The sequence below is a fragment of the Numenius arquata genome, chromosome 16, assembly GCF_964106895.1.
Source record: "Numenius arquata chromosome 16, bNumArq3.hap1.1, whole genome shotgun sequence".
Taxonomy (NCBI): domain Eukaryota; kingdom Metazoa; phylum Chordata; class Aves; order Charadriiformes; family Scolopacidae; genus Numenius; species Numenius arquata.
Window position 1 is genome coordinate 10,799,125 of NC_133591.1, and position 21,223 is coordinate 10,820,347.

Here is a 21,223-nt window from a genome sequence, read left to right on the forward strand (position 1 = left end):
CTTCCCTCCAGCGTCCCTCCTGCCCTGCCTTGGGCCTCCTTCCCCTCCTCACATCTAGCTCGGTGGGCTGCCCTGCAGCGAGGCACCCTGGTTTGGAAGCAGAGGTCACCTTCCCTGAGGTTTTCTCGTTTTATTAGTTGATTATTTTTTTAAGGAACGGAATGGACCACTGCGATAATCTCCTCTGATCTTGAGGTAACTTCCTACATGCTCTAAGAGAGGGTTTCCTGTCTCATACAGCCCTGTTCCCAGATAAGGGGTGTCAAAGCCCTGTGTGTCAGGGCGAGGGCGGGAGGGAAGATGGTGTTGCAGCTGCTGAAGAGGAAGGAAACCCCGGAAAGGACTCAGCAGGCCTCAGGGGCTGGGCGAGTGCTTGGCGGGTGGTGCAGCATGAGCCGTTTGAATTTTAGAGGGAGGCTGGCGCGGGGTGACCTCAGCGTGGGCCTTTGCCTGGTCTGACTCACGTTTGGGAGGGCTGGCGGTGGCAGTCAGCGTATCCAGCTGCAGTAGGCAAGGGCGCGACAAAATAACTGCACTCATTCCCCAGATATGCTAGGAACCTTTGCAAATAGTGTGATTTTTAGCTCAGTCTCATGACTTTGTTTAATTTGTGCTTTTGTTTTTTCATTTTGCGTTGGGGCTGGCACTGAAGCAGCGCTTGAAAGCAAAAAACGTTTTAAATGGAGAAATAAATTTAAGATGACTGCCGTGAAGTGCCTAACTGGACTGTTGTGCAGTCTTGTTCCAGCTCTGCTGTCTTTCTTTCATGCTCTGCCTTTTCTGAAAGCTCAGTCACAACATGGTCATTTTTTTTCTCTTTGTTCTTCCTACATTGGTAACTACTGCCAGCTGAGGTGTTTGGATTGGAACATATGGGCTGTGTCTTTGTAGATGTTTAGCAGAGTTCACATGGAAGACTCATCCAGTGTCATTCTTATGTTTTAGACAAAATCATCCAGGAAAGTCTCGTAACATCAATAACACAAAAGGATCTTACAGTAAGCCCTGAATACGTGTACAGGTATCACTTTACCAGCCTTTGAAGTACAGCCATCTCCTGGGTAGAAAACAACAGCTGTTCAATCACGTACAGCAATACTAGCAAAACAGTAGACCCAGAGATGAATAATACCATGTGAAAATTCACATCCATGCAAAAATATTTCATCCATTGCTAGGGAAGCTTACTTAGTAGCTATACCTTTGATCCATTCCTACTGGTTTACATGCTTGCATCTGCCAACGAGAGTCAGTTTCAAACACATGTAGATAGGCTACAATAGATATGAAGGTTACAATGTTTTCTTCTGTCATTTGAACAGACCTGGATCGCTTTCTGTTTAGCCATGGCCAAAATATGTATTAAAAGATAGTACTTGGACTTGCAATAACAGGCTAAATAATGTTTAAAAATAGTTACAAAAGCCACAAGTTAGCAGCAGAATTAGTAACCCATACTATATTAAAAGGAAATAAAAATTCCTATTGCTGCATTTTATTGAATTATAATTTTTGTTATAATAAAAATAAAATGTAGTAGGTCAAATGCATAGTGATTTTGCTTCCATTTTGTATGGATAGTACTAAAATCTCAAAAGAGTTGAAACAGGTCAGGAATAAATAGTATTTAATTATAAAGCAGTTTTTGTGCAGTACTTCATGGGGCTGGACTGATGCTGGAGGACCAGCAAACCCACCCGCCCATCCAGAGAGGATTCTAAGGCATGGAGAGGCTTTCATTTGGAAGGAACTGCCACAATTAGCTGTTCTGAACTTGTATTCGTGCAGGGTGTGTGCATCCTTCCAGTAATTCCCCCCTCGGTTTCAGTAACTGTGGTTGAACTAGGCCAGATCTTCTAGGTAAAAGATTCCATGTTCTACTTACATATAAGAAAAAGGTGACTTGTTCGAGATCATTAATGTTGTCTGATAAGACTGGCCTTCAACTTCCTAGACTACAACCATCTCAGGTGTATTACATCCCTACAACTGCATTTGGTTTAGGAAGAATGGAGACGTGGTACCACTTTACCTTTTTATTACATATAAACACATTTATGTTCTTTGTCTTACCTGTTGGCAGCTTCCACCCTCAAAGCATGGCCAAATAGTTGTAGCACAACTGAGGAGGTGGGGAACTCTTAAAGTGCATCATCTGCTGGTGAAATAAAAACTCAGTTGGCAGAATATTCCCTTGAGAAGATCCTGTCCCTCTTTCTCCATGCCCAGCTGCTCCTTCTTCCTTTTGCCAGAAGCTTCTGACCCCATCAGTTGGGCTGAATGCCAAATAAATTGTACATGTGGCTGGTTTCTAAGTAAGGAGAAGTACATTTCTGTTAAGGGTTTAGAATGAGAATCCTTTTTTATTTCAAATCAAGTACTGGGTATGCTTCCAATGCAAAATGAATGACCCTAATTTAAACCATGAGGAAATGGGAAAGGATATGTTGGATTTGGAGGTAGACAGCTGGAGAAGAAATACAGTAGTGAAAGCAGTTATGAAACAAAACCTGAAGCAATTATAATCACTTCTCCAAATGTGGAAGCCTGAAATACTTTAGGATACAATTGCACTAATTACAAGTCTAGCAAATATGCCTATACAGCTTTACCTCTGTGCTGGCAGGAAATAGGAAAATAGATCACCAAGAAACCTAGTTATTATTCTTCTGGACTTCCTAATATATCAGCAGTTTAAGTGTTGGTATTTTGATCATTCAGTTCTGGAAGAGTTGTTTGGCTATTCAGTTAGAGACCAGAAATAACTTAAAGCTTTCTTAGTTGATTGTCCATCTGTCCACAATGTCTCGTGCTATATTGTCTCTGAGGACTCGCTGTAAAAAATGAATGCTTTTTACTGTAAGATGCAAGACCGACATATTTAGGAGGTCAGATAATGTATAAATCAAAAAATACGGAATCAGTCTAGAATCCCTTTGAGTACAAGTTTTTCTTAAGATAACACTAAGTTTAAGCGGGCTCTTGAAGGCTGAGTTCCTGAAGCATCATTCCTGATACCCACTTTTAGGTTTTAGTTCATGTAACTTAGGGGTTTTATACCAGTAACTAAAAAAAAAAAAAATATAGAAAAAATAATGCAGCACTTCTCGCTAAGGTAGATGATCTGCTTTAAGGACAAGTAATGTCCTTGTAACTGCATTCTAAGCCTTATATTGATATGCTTTGCACAGCATCCAACTGCAACATTTAATAAATAATGCAATCACAACATTGCTTATACTGATAAATGGAAAAACGGATCACCTGACTCTAAAAATCAGTATTCAAACACAGAAGAAGTGATAGGGTAGAAGCTGGGGAAAAAAAACCAAGCCAGGAGTTTTCTCAAGATGTTTCTTAAGCTTAATAATTACTCATGAATGTCTTATATTCTCCTATGTAATCTAAGAATTAGCCTATCAGCTTGGTTATTTGTAATAGTAAGTAATACCCTCTAGTGGTATACATAGGAAAAAGAAAAGAAGCCAAAAAAATTTTATTTTTTTTTTTATCGTGAAAGAGGCTAAATAACATTTTCAGTTGTAAAACATAGAGTATCACTGGTTTGTTGAGAGGTGCTAGTTAAAATGGAAAATGCACTGCAAGCATTAGACTTGTGTTAGATTTCTGGGTTGCATTAGAACAGCTGGGTCTAGCATACGACCTGGACCACTAGAAGTCTTGTATTGCTTGTTGTTTGCAGACAAACCAAATTGCCGTTGCAACGCTTGCAGTCTGGAAGGAGTGGTTCTAGTGATGTCCAGGTCAGAGAGATCTGTCCTTACATCTGAGGACCACATTTAATTTCTACACATTAAAACTAACTTTCTAGGCAAAATAGGAGTACTCATCAGTCTCCAATATTGCAGTGTAATGAAGTCTGTATTTCCAGACTCCACGTGCAGTTCAGAGTTCATTATAAAAAAAAGATTTTCTGAAGAAGCTCATATACAGGGTTTCCTGCAGTTACCAGGTCTTTTGGTTTATTTGCCAACTGGCAAATATTCAGAGATTGAGGTGAAAACTGACAGTGCTGGAGAAAAAAAATCTAACAAACGCCCCTCTTGCCAAGAAAAAGCTGTTGAGCTTATTAAAGGAAGTGTGCAAATACTCTTGCATCTTTTCCAGAAGCCCAGTGTACTAGAGTCATTTAGGTCCATTTTGATATCATCTTTGTTTCCATAAACAAAATATCCCTAAGTAATGGTAATATCCAGGATCCTCTTCCATTTCTTTAAAGTCACTGTGCAAGGTATTTGTAATGATGTGATGATACTTGACTGGTATCGTATCATTCTGATGGTCACTTCAGTTTTACTCTTCTCTTACAACCCCATTATTGCTACAAGATTTAAAAGCTTTTGGTAGTTTGTTGTGATTTTCTGGTGGCACTGATTACTTCCCACCCTTCCAAGAGGAAGGTTCCCATACTATTCAGGTATCCCAGTGGTTCAGAATTTAAATCAGCTTCTAAACTAATGTTAAGCAAGATGGTAGTCAGAAGCCAATTATTTTAAGGCCTCATGAAGGAAGGATTTACTATGCCTTATCTTTCTGAGTTGCAGTAATTCTGTATTATGTTCCTGGCATTAATTCAGCTGCTGCAGTGTAATTTTCAATACCTCTAGTCATTTTTTTTTCTTATGCTGTAGCAAACCAATCTCTGCTCTCTTTATCTTCTTCTAAAGCATATAATCATAGAATAAAAAAACTGCCCATCTCCCAAGCTGGTGTAACTTCACTGATATTAATGTACTATTATAGGATCTAATTAAACTCATTAACTTTCAGACTCCACATCATGGTTAATAAAACTGAGACAGTAGTTAAAAAGAAAAAAGTTCTGACAAGGGTTTATTGATTATGCTTGTGAACAAATATGTCTGACAGTTGAACAACAGGATTGCCATACTCTGTACAGAGTTTTTTCTAGAAATCTCCTTTCCACTGTGTTGACAGAACTTGCTGTATAGAAGTTCAGGAGTGGGTGTCAGTTCACAGACTCTAACCCAGTTAAAAAGATGGCTGCATGCCCAGATGAGATGAAGGTTCAGACTTTCTTGCTACTGTTCCTGTTTCTGTATGTTCAATCTTGCTGAAAAATCAATCAAGCTGTCTGACACCTGGCACAGGAGGGAGACACTAGGTGTTACCTTCCTGCGTTAAGCTGGCTAGGAAGTTTTATTACCAAAAAGAAAAGGAAAAAAAAAAATCTCAAAAAGCTCTTTCAAGCTAAAAGCTGGAAGGGAAGAAGCTAGTAAAGCAGAGCCTTCTTTGCCTTTTTTTCTCTCCATGCTGAAGGTTGAGAAAAGTCTCCTTCAAAGCGATAGAACCTCTATACTTTAACTGGGGTAAAATGGCAGTTCTGTGGTTACTTTAAAAACACTGCTTTCTGGCAGGTGAGCAGATACTGACTGAAAGTGGCATTTTGCGCAGAAGACTTGCAGATGGGCAGATGTTGACTGTGAATGGCATTTTGTGCAGAACACTTGTTTTTCAAACCTTTAAATACTGATTTATGTATATAAGAAAGACATATAAAATATCTAAGTATTTTCTCGAAGCCTTAATTTCCTCATCCACTGGCAAAAAATAAATATTAAAGTTCTCTAATCTTCACTTGAATTGTCAAATTCCTCCCAGTCTGATACGCTCATAACTTCCGATGGAAAGTCAAGGTGATACTTCACGCGGTCTGCATGCCATTCTGAGAACCATTTCTCTGTTTCCATTAAAATAGCCCTGGGCAAAGTGAGGACACAGGCAGCCATCCCAGAAATATCATCCTCCAGCTGGGGTCCTTCCTCCCAACAGTCTCTCTCTGCATCATAAATGTGGACGTAGTCCATGCGGATTCCTCTGTTGTGGGATCTGCCTCCCAAGACATAGATCCTGTTGTCTAAGACCGCAATACCTGGCTCTCCATGTCCTGCAGGAAGTGGACATACATTTGTCCACTGATCAGTGCTTGGCCTATAGCAGGCAACCTGTGAAAAAAAAAAAAAAAAAAGAAAGATTAGCCAAAATCGAACTTGTATCTTAGTGACAGAGCCTGGCCATATGGAAAACTATTTAGGAAGCCATGCAATATCATCAGTCTTCTGACAGGGTGTTGATAATGGAGAGAGCATGTGACTATGTAGTAGAAGTACAGTAAGTACAGTGCTCAGCAGAAAACTGTGCATAGTTACCATATAGTGAATCTGACCCTGCTGCTGGATGACAGCTGTATGTCATTCAAAACATGTATACAAAAGTGAAAGAGATGGGGACACATGCTAATATAAGTTCAGACATAATGCATCTGTTTGCATTAGGAAAAAATATGCTGGAACATACAAATGTGACAAATCTGCTAAGCTGTCTCTGCACCATAAACATACGGGAAGTTCTAGATTTCATTGGGTACCTGCTTGGGTAACTGCCTTTATTTGTAAGCACCTTTTTATCATTCATATACATTTTTCAACTAGATTTAATTCTGCCATCTTCATTTGCTTTGTAAAAGCAGTAACTTTTTGTGTCTTCTTTTCATGTCTCTAGCAGTTCTAGAAGCTGGAATAAGACTCGAGAGAATTCTCTCCAGCCATCGCTTATCATCAGGTACTGTATATTTAATTGCATTATACAATTGCCACCCAACCTGTCCTTAGCAACTCTGTCCTGCAACTAAACATTGCTAAGTCAAAAGTCCTCAACTTAGAAAAAAATGCACATGAGAAGACAACACAAAATAAATTTAGTTGATGTGCTACTTATTTGGTATGTGCATCCCAATGAATGTTATCCTTCAAAGATGATTTAAAATTGGTAGGAATTCCAAGTGCTAGAGCTTTAATGCTTTATGAGTTAGACAATGCATTCAAGACAGACAGCAGTAAATAAATCATTGTAAATTCTGCAATTGGGTGGGGGAGAGCTGGTGCAGTAGCTGTTGCTGGGCAGACAGTTTTATTTGCATACTTAGTAGGAGGAAGACATTACCTCAGAGTGCAAGCATCCATAAAAAAAAAAGACTTCCAGGAAAGATACAGGTATGACATGCTCTCACCTGGTGAACATCCCTTCTGTAGCCAGAATCATTGTTGCTTCCTCCAATTACATAGAGCTTTCCTAGCAGTGCAGCCATCCCATGCCAAGCACGTCTCACTGGGCCATCTGCTAAAACATCCCAGCGGTCAGTCTTTGGGTCATAACATTGTAGCTCCTTCAAATAGTCTTCTCCTCTCCTCCCACAAGTAATATACATCTTCCCATCCAGTGCTGCTCCAGCGTGTGCGTATACCTGTATCACCACATGGGAAAGCAAGAGGTTGAGGTCTGGATTTATGTATTTTTCACAGTTTCAAAGTATGGAATAGACAATAAGAGAGTGACATTCTTCACAAGTTACGCAGCTATCAACATCTGGAAGGATTTTCTTAGAGACAACTCCTTTCGAGGTGATTATGCTGTAAGTGTGAATTTCTGAATGAAATACACTAGTATTTATAAAAATTCCAGAACTGCAGTGCGTTCTCATTCTTTATTGTTGCTTGATTAGAAGATCATTCCTACTATTACTTTTCTCCCTAGTCTACTTAGAAGACTTTCTGTTGGAGATTATTCTTATACAAACAATGTTATCAAGAATGCAAGACATCCTACTTAGCACTCAACTAGATCTTTAGGCTTTTTATTTTCTCAGCATTGACACACATTTATTATTTGTGACCTCGTGCAAGCTGTTTATCCTCTTCTGCCTCTGCATCCCTTTTGTAAAATGGCAGTAATATTTATATTTTTAAGGTGTTCTGAGATTTTCAATTGAGAGGCATTATGAAATCACAAATATTTTATGCTGGCCACTTGACCGTAGCTTTGAAAAGGTGTAATAAAAATCAGCATAGTTTCTTGAAAGGAAATTCAGGATTTTAGTTTTCTTCCCAAACCAAGATTCATCAAGTGGTTGTTTTTATTTATCTTTCTCCTTTGCAATGCTTTTAACCCAAAAATGGAAAATCTTGCCTTTTTTAGCAGTATTAGAACTTTGAATAAACTTTTCCACTCATAACCCCAATTCCCATGTCACTACACCATTTCCTGGTTCCTGGGGTCACAACTGCTGTTCTAGAAGGGCAAGTGGTACTGATGACAAAAGATAGCCATTCACTCACATATTTCAAATGAGTAATGGTCTTACGTTAGCTGACTGAGACGTGATTCTGCATCACATCAGCTATTGTCACTGGAACTTGTTACCCAATCTCAGTTCTCTGTGCAGGAACTAAGTAGTCTAAAGAAACTGATGTACCTTCTTACTGAGGCATTATCTCTTCTGATCAGGAGTAAAGCACGTTGTCAGGATTGTAAATGAGAAGCTTGTACTACCGTGGCTCATAGTTTACCTGCCTAGGAGAAATGGGAACTTCCTGTTCAATTTTTTTCAATTATAAATGGTTTTAAGGATTAACACGATAAAGGTGCAGGGGAAAACAACAAGAAAACAGGGAAAAACAAGCATTTTACCTCAAAATGGAATTTACATATGTTATTATTCTCCTTTCTTGATATTTATTTATCCCATATACAGAGACTACTTTTTCCCATCTGAATATCAGTAAATTAAAAGCTACACATGAAAAAAACCATCTAAAAAGATGAAATCAGGAATTGGGTAACTGTAGTAGTGTGTGTGGCTAATGTACTCCTTACCTCCTTCTTCAGAGGTGTCACATATTCCCAAGTGTTGCTTTTAGGGTCATACCTCTCCACTTCCCTCAGGTCTTCATGGTAATCTCGGCCTGCGACGGCATATATATAGTTGTCCACAACACAAACACTGAGGTCAGCATGCTCTTGCTGTAGGGATTGGATCTGGAACCATTTGTTGTGTCGTGGGTCATACCTTATAAAAGAATGGGATCAAAGTAAGCTATTCGTACAGCCACAGAATCATTGCTGGAATACCAGACAGCACCACAGATGTGGGTTACTGTACTGTCTTTGGTTGAAATTGAGCTCAGCTGTAAGTTTGGCCTTGTCAGCATTTTATTATTAGCAAAGTTGTTTTATGCTATTTTTAGAAGATGTATTTTAGCTGATATAATCATGCTATGAAAGCCTAGGTTTTCCATTATCTTACACACTGCTGTCAGGTTATACATCAACATCTCTGCTTGCACAAAGCCATTCTACAAGGTAAAACAGTCTAAAAATAGCACAAAGACTGAGTATGGATCTTCGAGAGGCCAAGAAGAGCATAAATATGTGGTGGGTTCTTTGATCCTTTTCCCCAAATATCTGCTGCTCAAAGTGAACCTCATGATTCATTTTCAGATCAAAATATCTATGTGGTCTGGAACTTTTAGTTACAGAGGAAACTGGTTGTGAAGTGAAACTATGCATGCCATAAAACAAGGGCAACTCAGTTAAAACTAGTAAAAACGACCACAATATAAAGGCAAAAGGGTTTATATCTGTTTTTGCAACATAATGAGCATTAAGATCTAAAATTGATCCTTCCTCCTGCTCTTTTCCCTGGCACAGAAGCATATAAGGGGACCCTGGAAAGCTGCTACTGTACACATGAATTCTTAATAATCAACCAGTAAAAGCATTTTATTTAAAAATCCTTTTTGTTAGCTAAATCCCTTTTCATTGGGACCAAAACTACACACAGAAGACTTCTTGAAAATCCTAGTTCAACAGCATCTAGACAATCTAGGGAATTCTGGTTCATTATTGCTTCCCACACCTTTAATACTTGCCCCCTCCAACAAGGCAGAAAGGAACTGCTTAGTTCCTAATTGTTTGGCTGGCAAGCGTGCAGACTGCACTACTGGTGTACTGACTCAGAGATGGGCAACAGGGTGGTAATAAAAATAATAGCAGGATTATCCTTATCTTACCTCCAACACCTTGACTCTGCTCGAAAACCACTTACATTGTTGTCTCCACCAATTAAATACACAAAATTATTGAGAACAGCAATCCCTTGGTTGGACATTCTGGGGGCTAGTGCAGCTGTAAAATGCCTCCACTCTCCCAACAACGGGTTCAGATACTTGGCTTGATCACTGAGGACAATGGATGGAGTAGAATGCATCCCTCCAAATCCCACTACACACTGGAACTCGGATCTCAGCTGTGTCTGGGAGCTCTGAAGCATTGGCTGAAGACATTCATTCTTGTGGTACATTAATGCATCGGCAACCGTATCTTTTAAAGGACATGGACTTAATTTGTCATGAAGCCTTTGCAGGATCTGGGGTTCCATCAGAGGAAAACGAACTGTCTCAAGTAGCTTAAGGGGCTCCATCAAGGAGACCTGATCTGTCTCCAGTTGCTCTGGAGAATAATGATAAAAAAGTGCCCCTTCATAAACTTCAAACTCATAGTTAACCTCCAAACGGTTGCTGCTGAGAAGGGAGTAGACCTTCTGCAAGGGCAGCTGTCGGTACACTTGTGTCCTTGAGAAAGCTGCAAAGTTCTTCAAAATGTAGGAGTCCAGTTGATCACTCAAATGTCTCAAGTCATAATGGTCTGCTAGTCTGTATACGTCGAGGATGTTCTCTTCGTCTACCCAGGACATGAGAAAATCACAACAGAACTTAATGACTTCCGGAATCTGCAAGAGAGAGATATTTTTCATTTCCGACACCACTTGCCTCACAATCAGGAGACAGAAGCCTGGGATGACTGTAAGAAAGTTGTCCACAAGACGACTGCTCTCCTCACAGTCTGATCACCATGTTCACTTGCGCCCAATTCACCTTTCTCCAGAGGAAAAGAACAACTCATCATGGGTATGTAGATGAACAGAATATAGATCTTATAGCTACATTATACTGCAAGCCCCTAAGTTTGGCTTCAGGTGCAGCAGCAATGTGTCTTCCAAGACCCATGGGACACTGGACAGCCAGGCTGCCTGCTTTGTTAGCATAGCACCAAGCTGCAGGCTACCCGGCAGGCAGTCATGTCAATGGAAGGCATAAAGGACATGGTGAAAGCCAGGTTTACAGCCACTCTGTAATTGTTCTTTCAGAGTATCAAAGACTGTTATCTGTAACAAATATATCTGCATCACTCAAGAGCACAGGAAGCCATTTGAAAGGAAAATTAGTATTTAGTGTTGTCTTCTGAATATGATTTGAAGTTGTATCTGGCAGGAGGGACTACTGGCAAATAACTAACTAACTGCTGTCCAAGAGCCCCTCTGCTAATAAAGTGGTGCTAAGTGTATAGAAACCAACCAAAGCAAGCACCCAGAAAGTTTAGGATTTAGCACCAAAGCCTTGTGCAGCAATTAGCTGCAGAGGAAATTAGAGAAAAAAACCCCTTGTCTTAAAGGCACATGAACTCTACATTTAGTGCAAAAACCATAGTGGTAGGATTTCCTGTAGTGACGGGGTCAGGGAAGGTTATGTGCCTGTAGATTCAATCTGGGGAAGTTCTTGGCAGGCTCGAGCAGCACAGCAATTTCTCAGCAGCAAGCCCTGTCCTTTACCATAGGCCAGAGTTATTCTGTTCTAGGGAAGCTTTCATAAGCAGATCACTGTAAGCTGTACTGTATAAGACAGTCCTCTAGATGAAATGGTAAATTTTTGTAAGTAATAAAACCATCGGCACAAATGAGATATGCATGCACTCATTCATTGTTCCTACCCTTCCATAGTTAGTTCCAGTGGATACAGCATCCCAAATAAATTCTTCTCATCAGACCCATGCTCTTTTTCACCCCCTAACCCTCCATCTAACCAAATATCCATGTTTTCTTTTTCTTTCATTGTTGCTTTTGCTTCTTGCTTCTTTTTTGTCACATCTCCCAGTACCTCACCTGAAGCTGACAGGCTGCGGCTAAGGTTTCCTGTACACTGTTCACACTGAGTTCCAGCTCAGAAGTGTAAATGAAGTTCAAGATTTTACACATTGCATTGTAGGAGATGCCATGAATATGAACTTCTTCTTGTTCCATCTCTCTCAGTCCTCCTGCAAACATTCCTCTGTAAAAAAGACAATGGCACATGCTGTGGCAGATTTGCATTGAAGCTATATTCAGTTTGCTTATCTTATGTTGTCCTGGGAACATAAAAAATATTCAGAGAGACAAAAACTAGCCAGACACTTCTATGGGATTACCTCTTCTCTAAGCCAAGGATAGAAAGAGTACAGGCATTAGGACCTAAGAAAGTAACACTCTTCATTGTGCAGGAAAACAGTAGGGGCCATCTGAAAGATATGTTTCACAGCTGAAGAAGGACTTAAATACAGACCCAATACATATGGATAGTCAATGGGTGGAGGCAGATACTCTGGGTGTCGGGGAGGAGGAACACAGGAACCTGGGACTGTAGGAATTTTTCTAAACTAGAACAGTTCCTCCAGTTAGAAGTTTGGCTGGATTGCCTTGGGATTTGTTTGTTTGCTCTATGAAAATAAAGCCAGTTCAAGAAACTGCTAGTCAAATTGACCAGGGAGTGCCTGATTTAATGGACAAGTCACACTATAGGCATGTAACAGAGGAGTGACCCACTTCCAGTGTCTTTTTGTGTATTATGAGGTGGTCACCACAATGGACAAAGTCTTACAATGCTGAGAATATATTAAAAGCCACCCAGAGTGCATTTACACAGAAGACACCTGTTTAGATAGTCTCTTCTCTTTATACACCTCCAAGTACCACAGGCAGTGAATTTAGTGGAGGTAAGCTCAGTGTGCAGGAACAAGAGCTTTATTTCTGTAGAGACATAACAGAGAGATGAATAAAGCCATACTTAGTATTTTGAAACCCATTCAGCTCCATCTTACGGGTCTAATTTTACATCCAGAAGCAGTGTGCCAAGACAGAAGATTTGGATGTTGCAGGTTTGAGTAACATTCAGACACATGCTTGTTACTGCTGTACTGAAGTGTACCTGAAATAGTCACAGGATGCAGCTAGAAGTATGCGATGAGCCTCAATAGGTTTCTCTTCCACTACCAGAACTACATCGAAGAGGATGCTGCTGTCTCGGAGAGATACCAAGCCACTGAGCAGGGCCTGAGAGTGCTCTGCACTGCGGTATGTGTTGCTGGTGCGCTGCTGAAGGGAGGGCTCGAGTTGAGCTTTGTGTGGCTGAGTCAGCTCCTGATCCTCCGCCATCCCAGGCAGAAATGCTCAGCCACCAGCTGTAGCAGAATGAAATCTGTGAGACAACAGAATCAGCAAAGGTTTGTACCTTTTGCTTTATGAATGATCCTCTGACCCCTGCCTGTCACAGTTAATAAATCAAACCAACTCTTCAGTCAATGGAGAGACAGTTCTACCCTGAAAAATTTATTCTGAATGATGATACTGGAAATAGACAGGTCTATATCAGCACACCAAACTGGCAGAACATGTTTTTTCAAGCAAGTATTCTGACTCTTGGGTTTTCAGTCTAAGAATATGTGGGGATATTCTTTTTCTTAGTAAGAGTTTCACTTCCCAATCCATTACCAGAAACTAGTTTGCTTTGCATTTCTGCATAATTTATAACAAAGAACAAAACTGACAATTTTTGCCAAATTCCAAGTTGCTTAATACCTGCTTAATACCAAAGCTGGTAATTTTGCTGCAATATAAACTGCACCTTCACTCTTTCTCTTGATATTTTACCCCAGAATCTGAAAGCTCTCCTCCCTCCCTGTCTCGTTTTTCATTTTCCTTAGCTGAGCACATTTCCATCTATCATTGTGTAAAATACTATATGAAACTGTAGGCTTCAAAGTGAGTTTCTTTATTGTGACAGCTTCCAGCTGGCATGCACATCTGCTTTTCAGTTCACTAAGATTCCATGCAGAGAGAGGGTATTTCCTCCAGCGTAGGCCCTGTAGAGGGCTATCCTGTACCTTTTTCTAGGGCTGCCAATGACACTGTAGAAGGGTCCCCTACGGCACATGGGGAAACACCTGTAAAAATCTAGCTGGAAATGATTGTGTTTCATGTCTATGGTTTAAGCTCTCAAAATCTCATGAGTCCTCTTCTACCATCCTGTAATTTATCCTTTCCATTGTCTTTGAAGAATGTCAGAAGTTGTAGCATTTAGAGCTCATAGGCTCTATCCAGTTGTCAGAGCGCATTAAAAAAAAACCACATTAGCAAATGGAAATAGCTGATATGGCTGCTTAAGACACAGTTATGTGGCCTGGGAAATAGCTTAGTGGCACAAGTGGTAGTGACAAGGGGTTATCAGAGTCAGTCAGAGAAGCAAAAGCAGAACAAACCCAGCAAATCCAAACAAAGAATAAAGAAAAGGAACCATTGTTTAGTTTTGCCAGCCATAAACAGTGAATGCAGCATTGGAAATCTCTCAAAGTACTGCAAGGTATTCTGTGTATGGTCAGTGAGGAGCTATCTGGATACCACTGAGAAATATGAAAATGTTTATTGTTCTGCCTGAGGGAAGTTACCCCACACTGTCCAAAACAAAAGGAAGCTAGATGGCATTGCATGGTAAATGGGATGGAAAAAAACCTGAAAAAGCATATTAATGGTTGTCTGCTCTTTGCCAGAAAAACCAAGACAACCAGCTCAGAAGAGGAGCCCTGATGAGACAGCCTTCTAGAAAGCACACTCAGGTCGATTACACGAGGGGAACTATCCATCATCAGCTGAAGAGATGAGTAATGGATTATTTTTTGTGACAGGTAGATGGTTTCCTAGAAATAAGATGACTGCTTTTGAAGCAGACAAAACATTACTGTATCATTTGATTTGCTCCTGGAGAATACTGAAACGGATTGATTGAGGCAAGGGAGATAATATAGTAAGAAAGGCAAGCCAAGTGCTACTAGATGTTGATCAGAAATTTCCCATTTCACTAGAAGAGAATAAATGTACCAAAACCAAAGTAGGGTGAGATATGATGCAAATGAGGAACAGATTCAGATAAAACACATTAACTCTGTTAGTGTGGTTAACACTCCAGAGTTAATGTGGTTAATGCCCTAAAAAAGGTTTCGTCTTTTCAGCTACTTAGAGAACTATATGAAAAGAAGCCTCTATGAAAAGTACAATCACTGCATCAAAAAGCAGAAGCACATGTGACAAATGAACTATGTTCTGAATTCAAAGACTTTTGTCGGGTAGGGTAAACAGCATGACCTTTGATACCATGATACGGCGTGTCGTATCATGGTGCCAGTGGGGGAAGAGAGGCTAGAGAGAAATAAGTGAGATATATCAAACTAGACAGGTCATTGAACCCCTGTAACAAGTGTTAGCAAAGAACTGTATTGTAGAAGTGGATTCCTGAGAGAGAAAGAGGGATACATGCAGAGTGGAGTGGGAAATCTGTATAATCACGCCAGGCCTTTATTTAAATCTACCTTTAATTAATATAACTGCAGAAAATTACTATTCAGAATACATTCTGTATCCAAATAACCTTAAAAAGGAACAGAAAGGGGGTGAAGCTTTCAGCAAGTAAAGCTCCAAAAGGGATCCTATCTTACAAATATGGTAACTGGAACCAGGAAGATCAAATAGTACTATGAAAGAGAGTAAATTAAAAAAAAAAAAAACCTTAGAAATAATTCAGGGATTCTGAAGCCTGTATGAACATTAGTATCGACAGAGCTTTCAGTGGCAAATGGGGCTATCTTGGAGATCTGCAGGGAGTTTCTCTCACTGCTCGTTCTACTAGATATGGACTTGAATTATCCCCCAACGGTTAGCAATAGCTGAACAAGCCAGCCCTTCTAGCAGACCTGTGGTAAGCCCGATGTGGTCAAACTTAGATGCTGGGAGTGCAGCTGAACCATTCTCCACAGCTGATTTTTCGCTAGTCAACAGGTATTTTGCTATGCTCTATTTTAAGAATTTTGGCAGTCCTTACTTCTTGTTCTTAACTTCAGCCCCTGGATTGTATCTTGGCTATCACTATTGTGCTGGACTGTCCTCAGGGTGGTCACTCAGGCACATACATCAACACAAGTGCTGTACTGTGTGTTTGGAGTGCAGAGCCACTATGGATATAGAAATTCACCACTCTCTGTAGCTACCTGTGAGTACTTTGCCATCTGCAGCTAGTTGCTGCCAACCAGTTAGATGTAGGTTTAATACTAATGCTGCTGTGGAAAAATGGTAGACTACTACTGAGCAGGTACAGTGCATGTGGTCTAAAACTTGCCAGCATTCATAAGCTCTTTTTGTACACAGATACATGAAGTTTCTTAATAACACTGTCGCTGCTCAGAGAACCTATATCCTGTCATGTGTATCTCCCTGTTCTCCTAAATCAGGCTTCAAGGCTCAAAAATAAGTATAAATGCCTATTGTCATAGTTTTAACCAGTGATAACACACTAGAAAAATTCTCACTGCTGATTTTTATGAATTGTTGCCTACTTATAAAATGAAAGGTGACCATTTATGGTATGAATCTACGATGTCTGACTGCCACAGGTGGTTGTCTTCTTTGAGCCAAAAGCCAAGGAAGGTCCTAGATAGCCTTAGGAGCTGGTAGACAAGACCTTTAAGACAAGAAAGGCTTTGGGGGGGGTGATCAGCAAGCTTAGCTGATTACTGAGTGCCCTCAGCTTTGTAATAGGTGTACAAGGAGCAGCTGGGGTTGGGTGGGTTGCTGAACCACAAAGAGTGGTTGTTGAAGAAGGGTTAGTGGAGTTGTGTTGTGGGCTTCTTTGAAAGAAAAGTGTGGTGGTTTTGGCACTGAAGTTTTCTGGATTAAATGCAGAATGCTTGGTGAGCTGATAGTTCAGTGTATTTCTCTGAATATTGCTCTAAATGCGGACTACAAATTTGCTGGGGAGGGCTACAAGCACAGCACCTTGGTTCTCAGGTTGTGTTGTCTAATTATGGCCTTTCTCCTGTGGGCTTTGTGGCTGTCTGGTACCCTGAACAGTGGAAGTGTGCTATTTTATGTGTGGTGTACCAGCTGGGTGGGGGGGAATGACTGTTAATGTACCTAGGAATTGTTATGCCTTTTAAGTATCCATCAATCTTAAAAATATAAGGAACTTTACTGAATAACCTCTGTATATTTTTAGCTGAAAATAATTTAACTCATCTCCTCAAACTTGTATTTTGCTTAATATTTATTGTCCTTTAAAAAAAAAAAAAGCTAAATGTAGTACAAGCAGTACAGCTCTGGATGGAGACACTGAACAGGTTCGTTCAGCTTCTTGCATGCTGTAGAAATCCTTCTGTTTACTGTCTTTCCTTCCTGACCACTCACAAACTTTGCTGGCTTTTAGGGCTTGAGACAGTATTTTCACAGACTGGCATACCTGTCCCTGTAGATGAAGGAGCTGTAGGCAGGCCCTTGCCAGCTAATCTAAATGAAAGGTCACTTGAACAACGCAGCGAAGTTCCCTCTGTCCTGATCCTCTCAACCAGAAGGGGGCTTGGAGGATGCTCTCGAGGCCTCTGTTCTCTTGCTTCTGTTATCGAGAAACTTGCTCTGTGCCTAAGCCAAGTTCCTAGAAATCTGAGGAATGCTTCCCCCCCCTCCTCTTGTGCAAGTTTTTCAGTGCTGGTCAGCTGTTAAGTCCTTGTTCTCACCACTTTGAAACCATACGGAAAATCAGACTAGAGATTTTCTTAGCTGGCTGCACAAGGTACTTGAGACTGCAGTTACGTGTGTTTGCATTTGTCTTTTAGAGGACATGGGTTAACATAGTGATTAATTTTAGGGTTTTACAATTGAGTGCCCAGTACATTAAGAGGAACAAGGCACATGAGGCCAGTAATTGTATGTGCATTTCTATAGGCAATGCTAATTTAGGAAGACATGCACTGTTTAGTCACTTCATATCAAGGGGTTAAAACAACAAGATAAACAAAAAAAATCCCCCCTAAACAGCAAAACCCTCAGAGGTATGTAGAAAGACATGACTGCTCTTTTTCAATGGACTGAAATTTTCTATATTCTGTACCTGGATTCCATTTAGGAAGCGGGAGAAAGCAGCCATGCCTTGCACTGGTAGGCATGGGGGGAGCATGAAGGATATCTAGGATTTCCTTCTATTTCCTGTACTATATTCAAAGTTTGTGTCTCTTGTAATAAACTATGGACAAAGTGGAAGTTATGGAAGCGGCTTGCCAGTAGCTCTGTGTGATTGTCTTGTATTCAACTTCCATTGCCACAACATGCTTCTGCAGATTACTTGTATGAAAAAGTACAAGTCTCAGTGAGGCTTCCGATTATTCAACTGAGATAATTGCTTCTCCGTACATGAAAAGACTTGTGATTCATACTTATATATATTTTAACAAAATCCCCCCTCTGATCAATGACAGAACACTGGCTTTCGCAGCAAAGGTATGTGGTTTATGCTTGAGGAAACCTCCTGGGACTGGGCACTGGGACAGGAGGAATGGACTGTGGCTTGATCATTCAAATGGCAAAATAGCAAGAGACTAGTATGCTGGCTTTCCCTTGTGCTCACTGAAAATCCTCATCCTTTTAAGAGCACAGGGTACAGGAATGGAGTAGCTGAACTAGAATGGGGAAAGGAGAAGTTAAAGGCATGGTAAAATAGATGCGGTGGAAGAGAATGCAGTGGCAGTCCTACCTGAGTGTTTAGGTGCAGAGCAATTGTTACACCAAGGTATTTGTGTGCTGCTCCTGTAAAGAACGTTCTGGGGAGTGGGAATTCAGATGGCTAACAGCATATGCTTCCTGAGATTGAGAACAGTCCTGCTTCCCTAAGAATATACCTGTGTTGTACCTGCTGGGGGCACTTTCCAGCAGCTGGGTCAGGGCATATGTCCTGGATGCAATCTGCTGCCACTATAGAAATACTCAGCCTTTATTGCCTGGTGAGATACGCTGTGCACTGATCCTGTGCTTTAAACAGTGTAGATAATTTACAGTCCTGAAAGCTGTTATTGGTGTCGCCTGGTATGATATACACCTAGGCAAGTATTCACCCCTTCTATGACTAGCATGTGTGTCATACAGTGATGCTTACTAGTGTGTGGGTGGTTTGGGGGATTTTTTTTGTACAGTTGTGCTGACAGCCTTGATTCTCTACTGTAGAGAAATGGCTGGGTACAGGAAGGATTATCCAAGTTAGTTTCTATGGAAACTCAGACATTTTTGTGTTGAAGAGCTCATGGCTGTCAGTTACATCTCTACAAAGAGATGTTTTATGCAGATAGTGGTATTTTCTTATGCATCAGCTTGTGCCCAAAATAAACTAGAGCTTGCTGGTGTCGGGTATCCAAATCTGTTTAGCTCATTTAATACGTATAATGGCAAAACTCCCATGAAATGTATCTATGTTTAAATATACAAATATTTAAAAAATCTTTTCCCCCATGAACAGTAGCATAACCTAAAGAGTATGAGCTTTCTAACTTGAATAAATCTGCCTTATCCATGAGTAATTTGCGACTTACCCAAATTCATAGAATTGTTAAGTTTTCTGTGGTGCATTTTTGGGAAGTGGCCTGCGGCTCAAATGCTACTAAGGAAAACAAAAATTCAATACAGTCCTGAAATCCTTTCTCTTATGGCTTCTTCATCTTTTTAAGAGTTTGATTATCTTACTACTTTTTTTTTTTTTCTCTCTCTCTCTTTGTTCCTAATCTTGTTTCAATATTTGCTTTTCATCTGGGTCTTTCAATAGTCATGTTCTGGTTTGGATGGAGCAGCTGCTTGTCTCTGAAGGAAGGAGTGTTAACCAAGTATATCCAGGCAGGGTGTACCTGCCTACCCTAAAAAAAAAGTGGCTACATTAAGGCTCCATCTTTTTCCAGAATCAGGAGATGGTATTTAGTTCTGTGTCCAGATAGATCTGCTTAACTGTGAGGAATGTGTTCTTTTGACAGAATTGCTTTAATTATCCCAAGAACTCTTAGAAAGCCCTTCAAAAATACTAAAGTCTTTTCCACAGTAGGAACAAACCCACTTTTTAAAATGTAGCTTCTACAGGATCAAGCTCTCTAAGTAATAACTATGCCAAAATTGACATTTTATAAATTAGCCACTAGTATATGTTCTATAAATCTTGAGAGGTGCAGCTAGTTGGCAAGACTTTAACCTGCTTTGTTAAACTGGTTAAACCACATGATGAATTTTTCATAGTCTAAAACACAAGGACGAAAAACATTAGAAAGTAATTACTTCTGTGCCAAATACAACAATTAAGTCACTTGGAAGAGAGCAAACGGCTCTTCCAGCATGTTTCAGCTCCCGTTTCTGTATCAAACATGAATTCATCCATATTGTTCACCATGTTAAATTCATTCCTGAAGGGATCTGTGGGGTCATGTCATCGGGCCACCCTCCAACCCCCCCCCCAGTAATTTATACTTTTCCCCATCAGGAGCACATAACGAGGAGTGTTTCTCTGCAGGGGATGGGCTGCCTGGAGTTGCACATCACTACAAGAGCCAGCAGACCCCAGGCTAACCCCGTGACAGAACTGAACGCCAGTGCAAGCACGCTTAGGCTTTTACTTTCCCTTCCCCTGCGGAAAATGCCTTTGCAGGCCCTGAGACCCAGCATCCCCCCCTCCCCGTGCGGGCAGCCCCAGCCGGGCAGTTTTGCGCAGGGACGGGGTCTTGGCGTCGGCCTCGCCGGGACAACCCTCAGGGGCTCCGTGCAGGCAGCAGGGCCTTGGCAAGGGGCGGCTTTGGCCGGCCGGTGAGGCGGGGAGACCCTGCTCTGCTGCCCGCCGCGCTGCCCCCAGACCCGTTCTGGCCGTCGCACCGGGCAGCCCTTCGCCCGTGCTACCCCCCCTCCCCCCGCGTCCCGGGGTATCCCCGCGGCGGGACAGCGCCTCGCCCGCCGGGCCGAGCCGGGACAGGCTCCCGCCGGCAGCCCCAGGGCTCGCTCGGTTCGCCCGGGGGGAACGGGTAACGCCGGGGCCGGCTGCGGGGCACCGCCTACTCGGGAGCAGCGGGCGGCCCAGCGCTCCCTCTCCCCCCTCCGCCGCCGCCCCAGCCACCTACCGACAGCGGCGGCGGCTTCCGCCTTCATGTGCGACCCGGAAACAGCGGCGACGGCGCGTGACGCGCCCGCCCGGCGAGGGAGGAGCGGCGGAGGCCGGAACCGGGGCGGGCGGCGGGGGCGAGGGTTCCCAGCGTCACCCGGGCATCCGCCAGCCCGAGGGGCCCCGGTGGCGCTGCGGTGTCCCTGGGCGCGGGTGCGCCCGATCGTGCGGCAGGGGCTGGGGCTGCGGGCGACCACACCGCCCCGGTACCGGTGTCGGTGCCTCAGGTGGTGTGCCCGAAGCGGGACTACATTTCCCAG

The 21,223-nt window shown here is 41.8% G+C and overlaps 1 protein-coding gene across 1 annotated transcript; it reads right to left on the bottom strand.

Annotated features, from left to right (window-relative positions):
- Window positions 1-4,828: 4,828 nt before the first annotated feature.
- Window positions 4,829-20,965, bottom strand: KLHL22 (kelch like family member 22). The gene is made up of 7 exons (XM_074159669.1): window positions 20,923-20,965; window positions 12,897-13,166; window positions 11,819-11,984; window positions 9,891-10,609; window positions 8,695-8,887; window positions 7,052-7,285; window positions 4,829-5,987 (listed from the first exon to the last, which is right to left on the bottom strand). Exons 2-7 carry the CDS (start codon window positions 13,121-13,123, stop codon window positions 5,610-5,612), a joined length of 1,917 nt encoding a protein of 638 aa, XP_074015770.1. The 5' UTR covers window positions 13,124-13,166; window positions 20,923-20,965; the 3' UTR covers window positions 4,829-5,609.
- Between the last annotated feature and the right edge of the window lie 258 nt (window positions 20,966-21,223).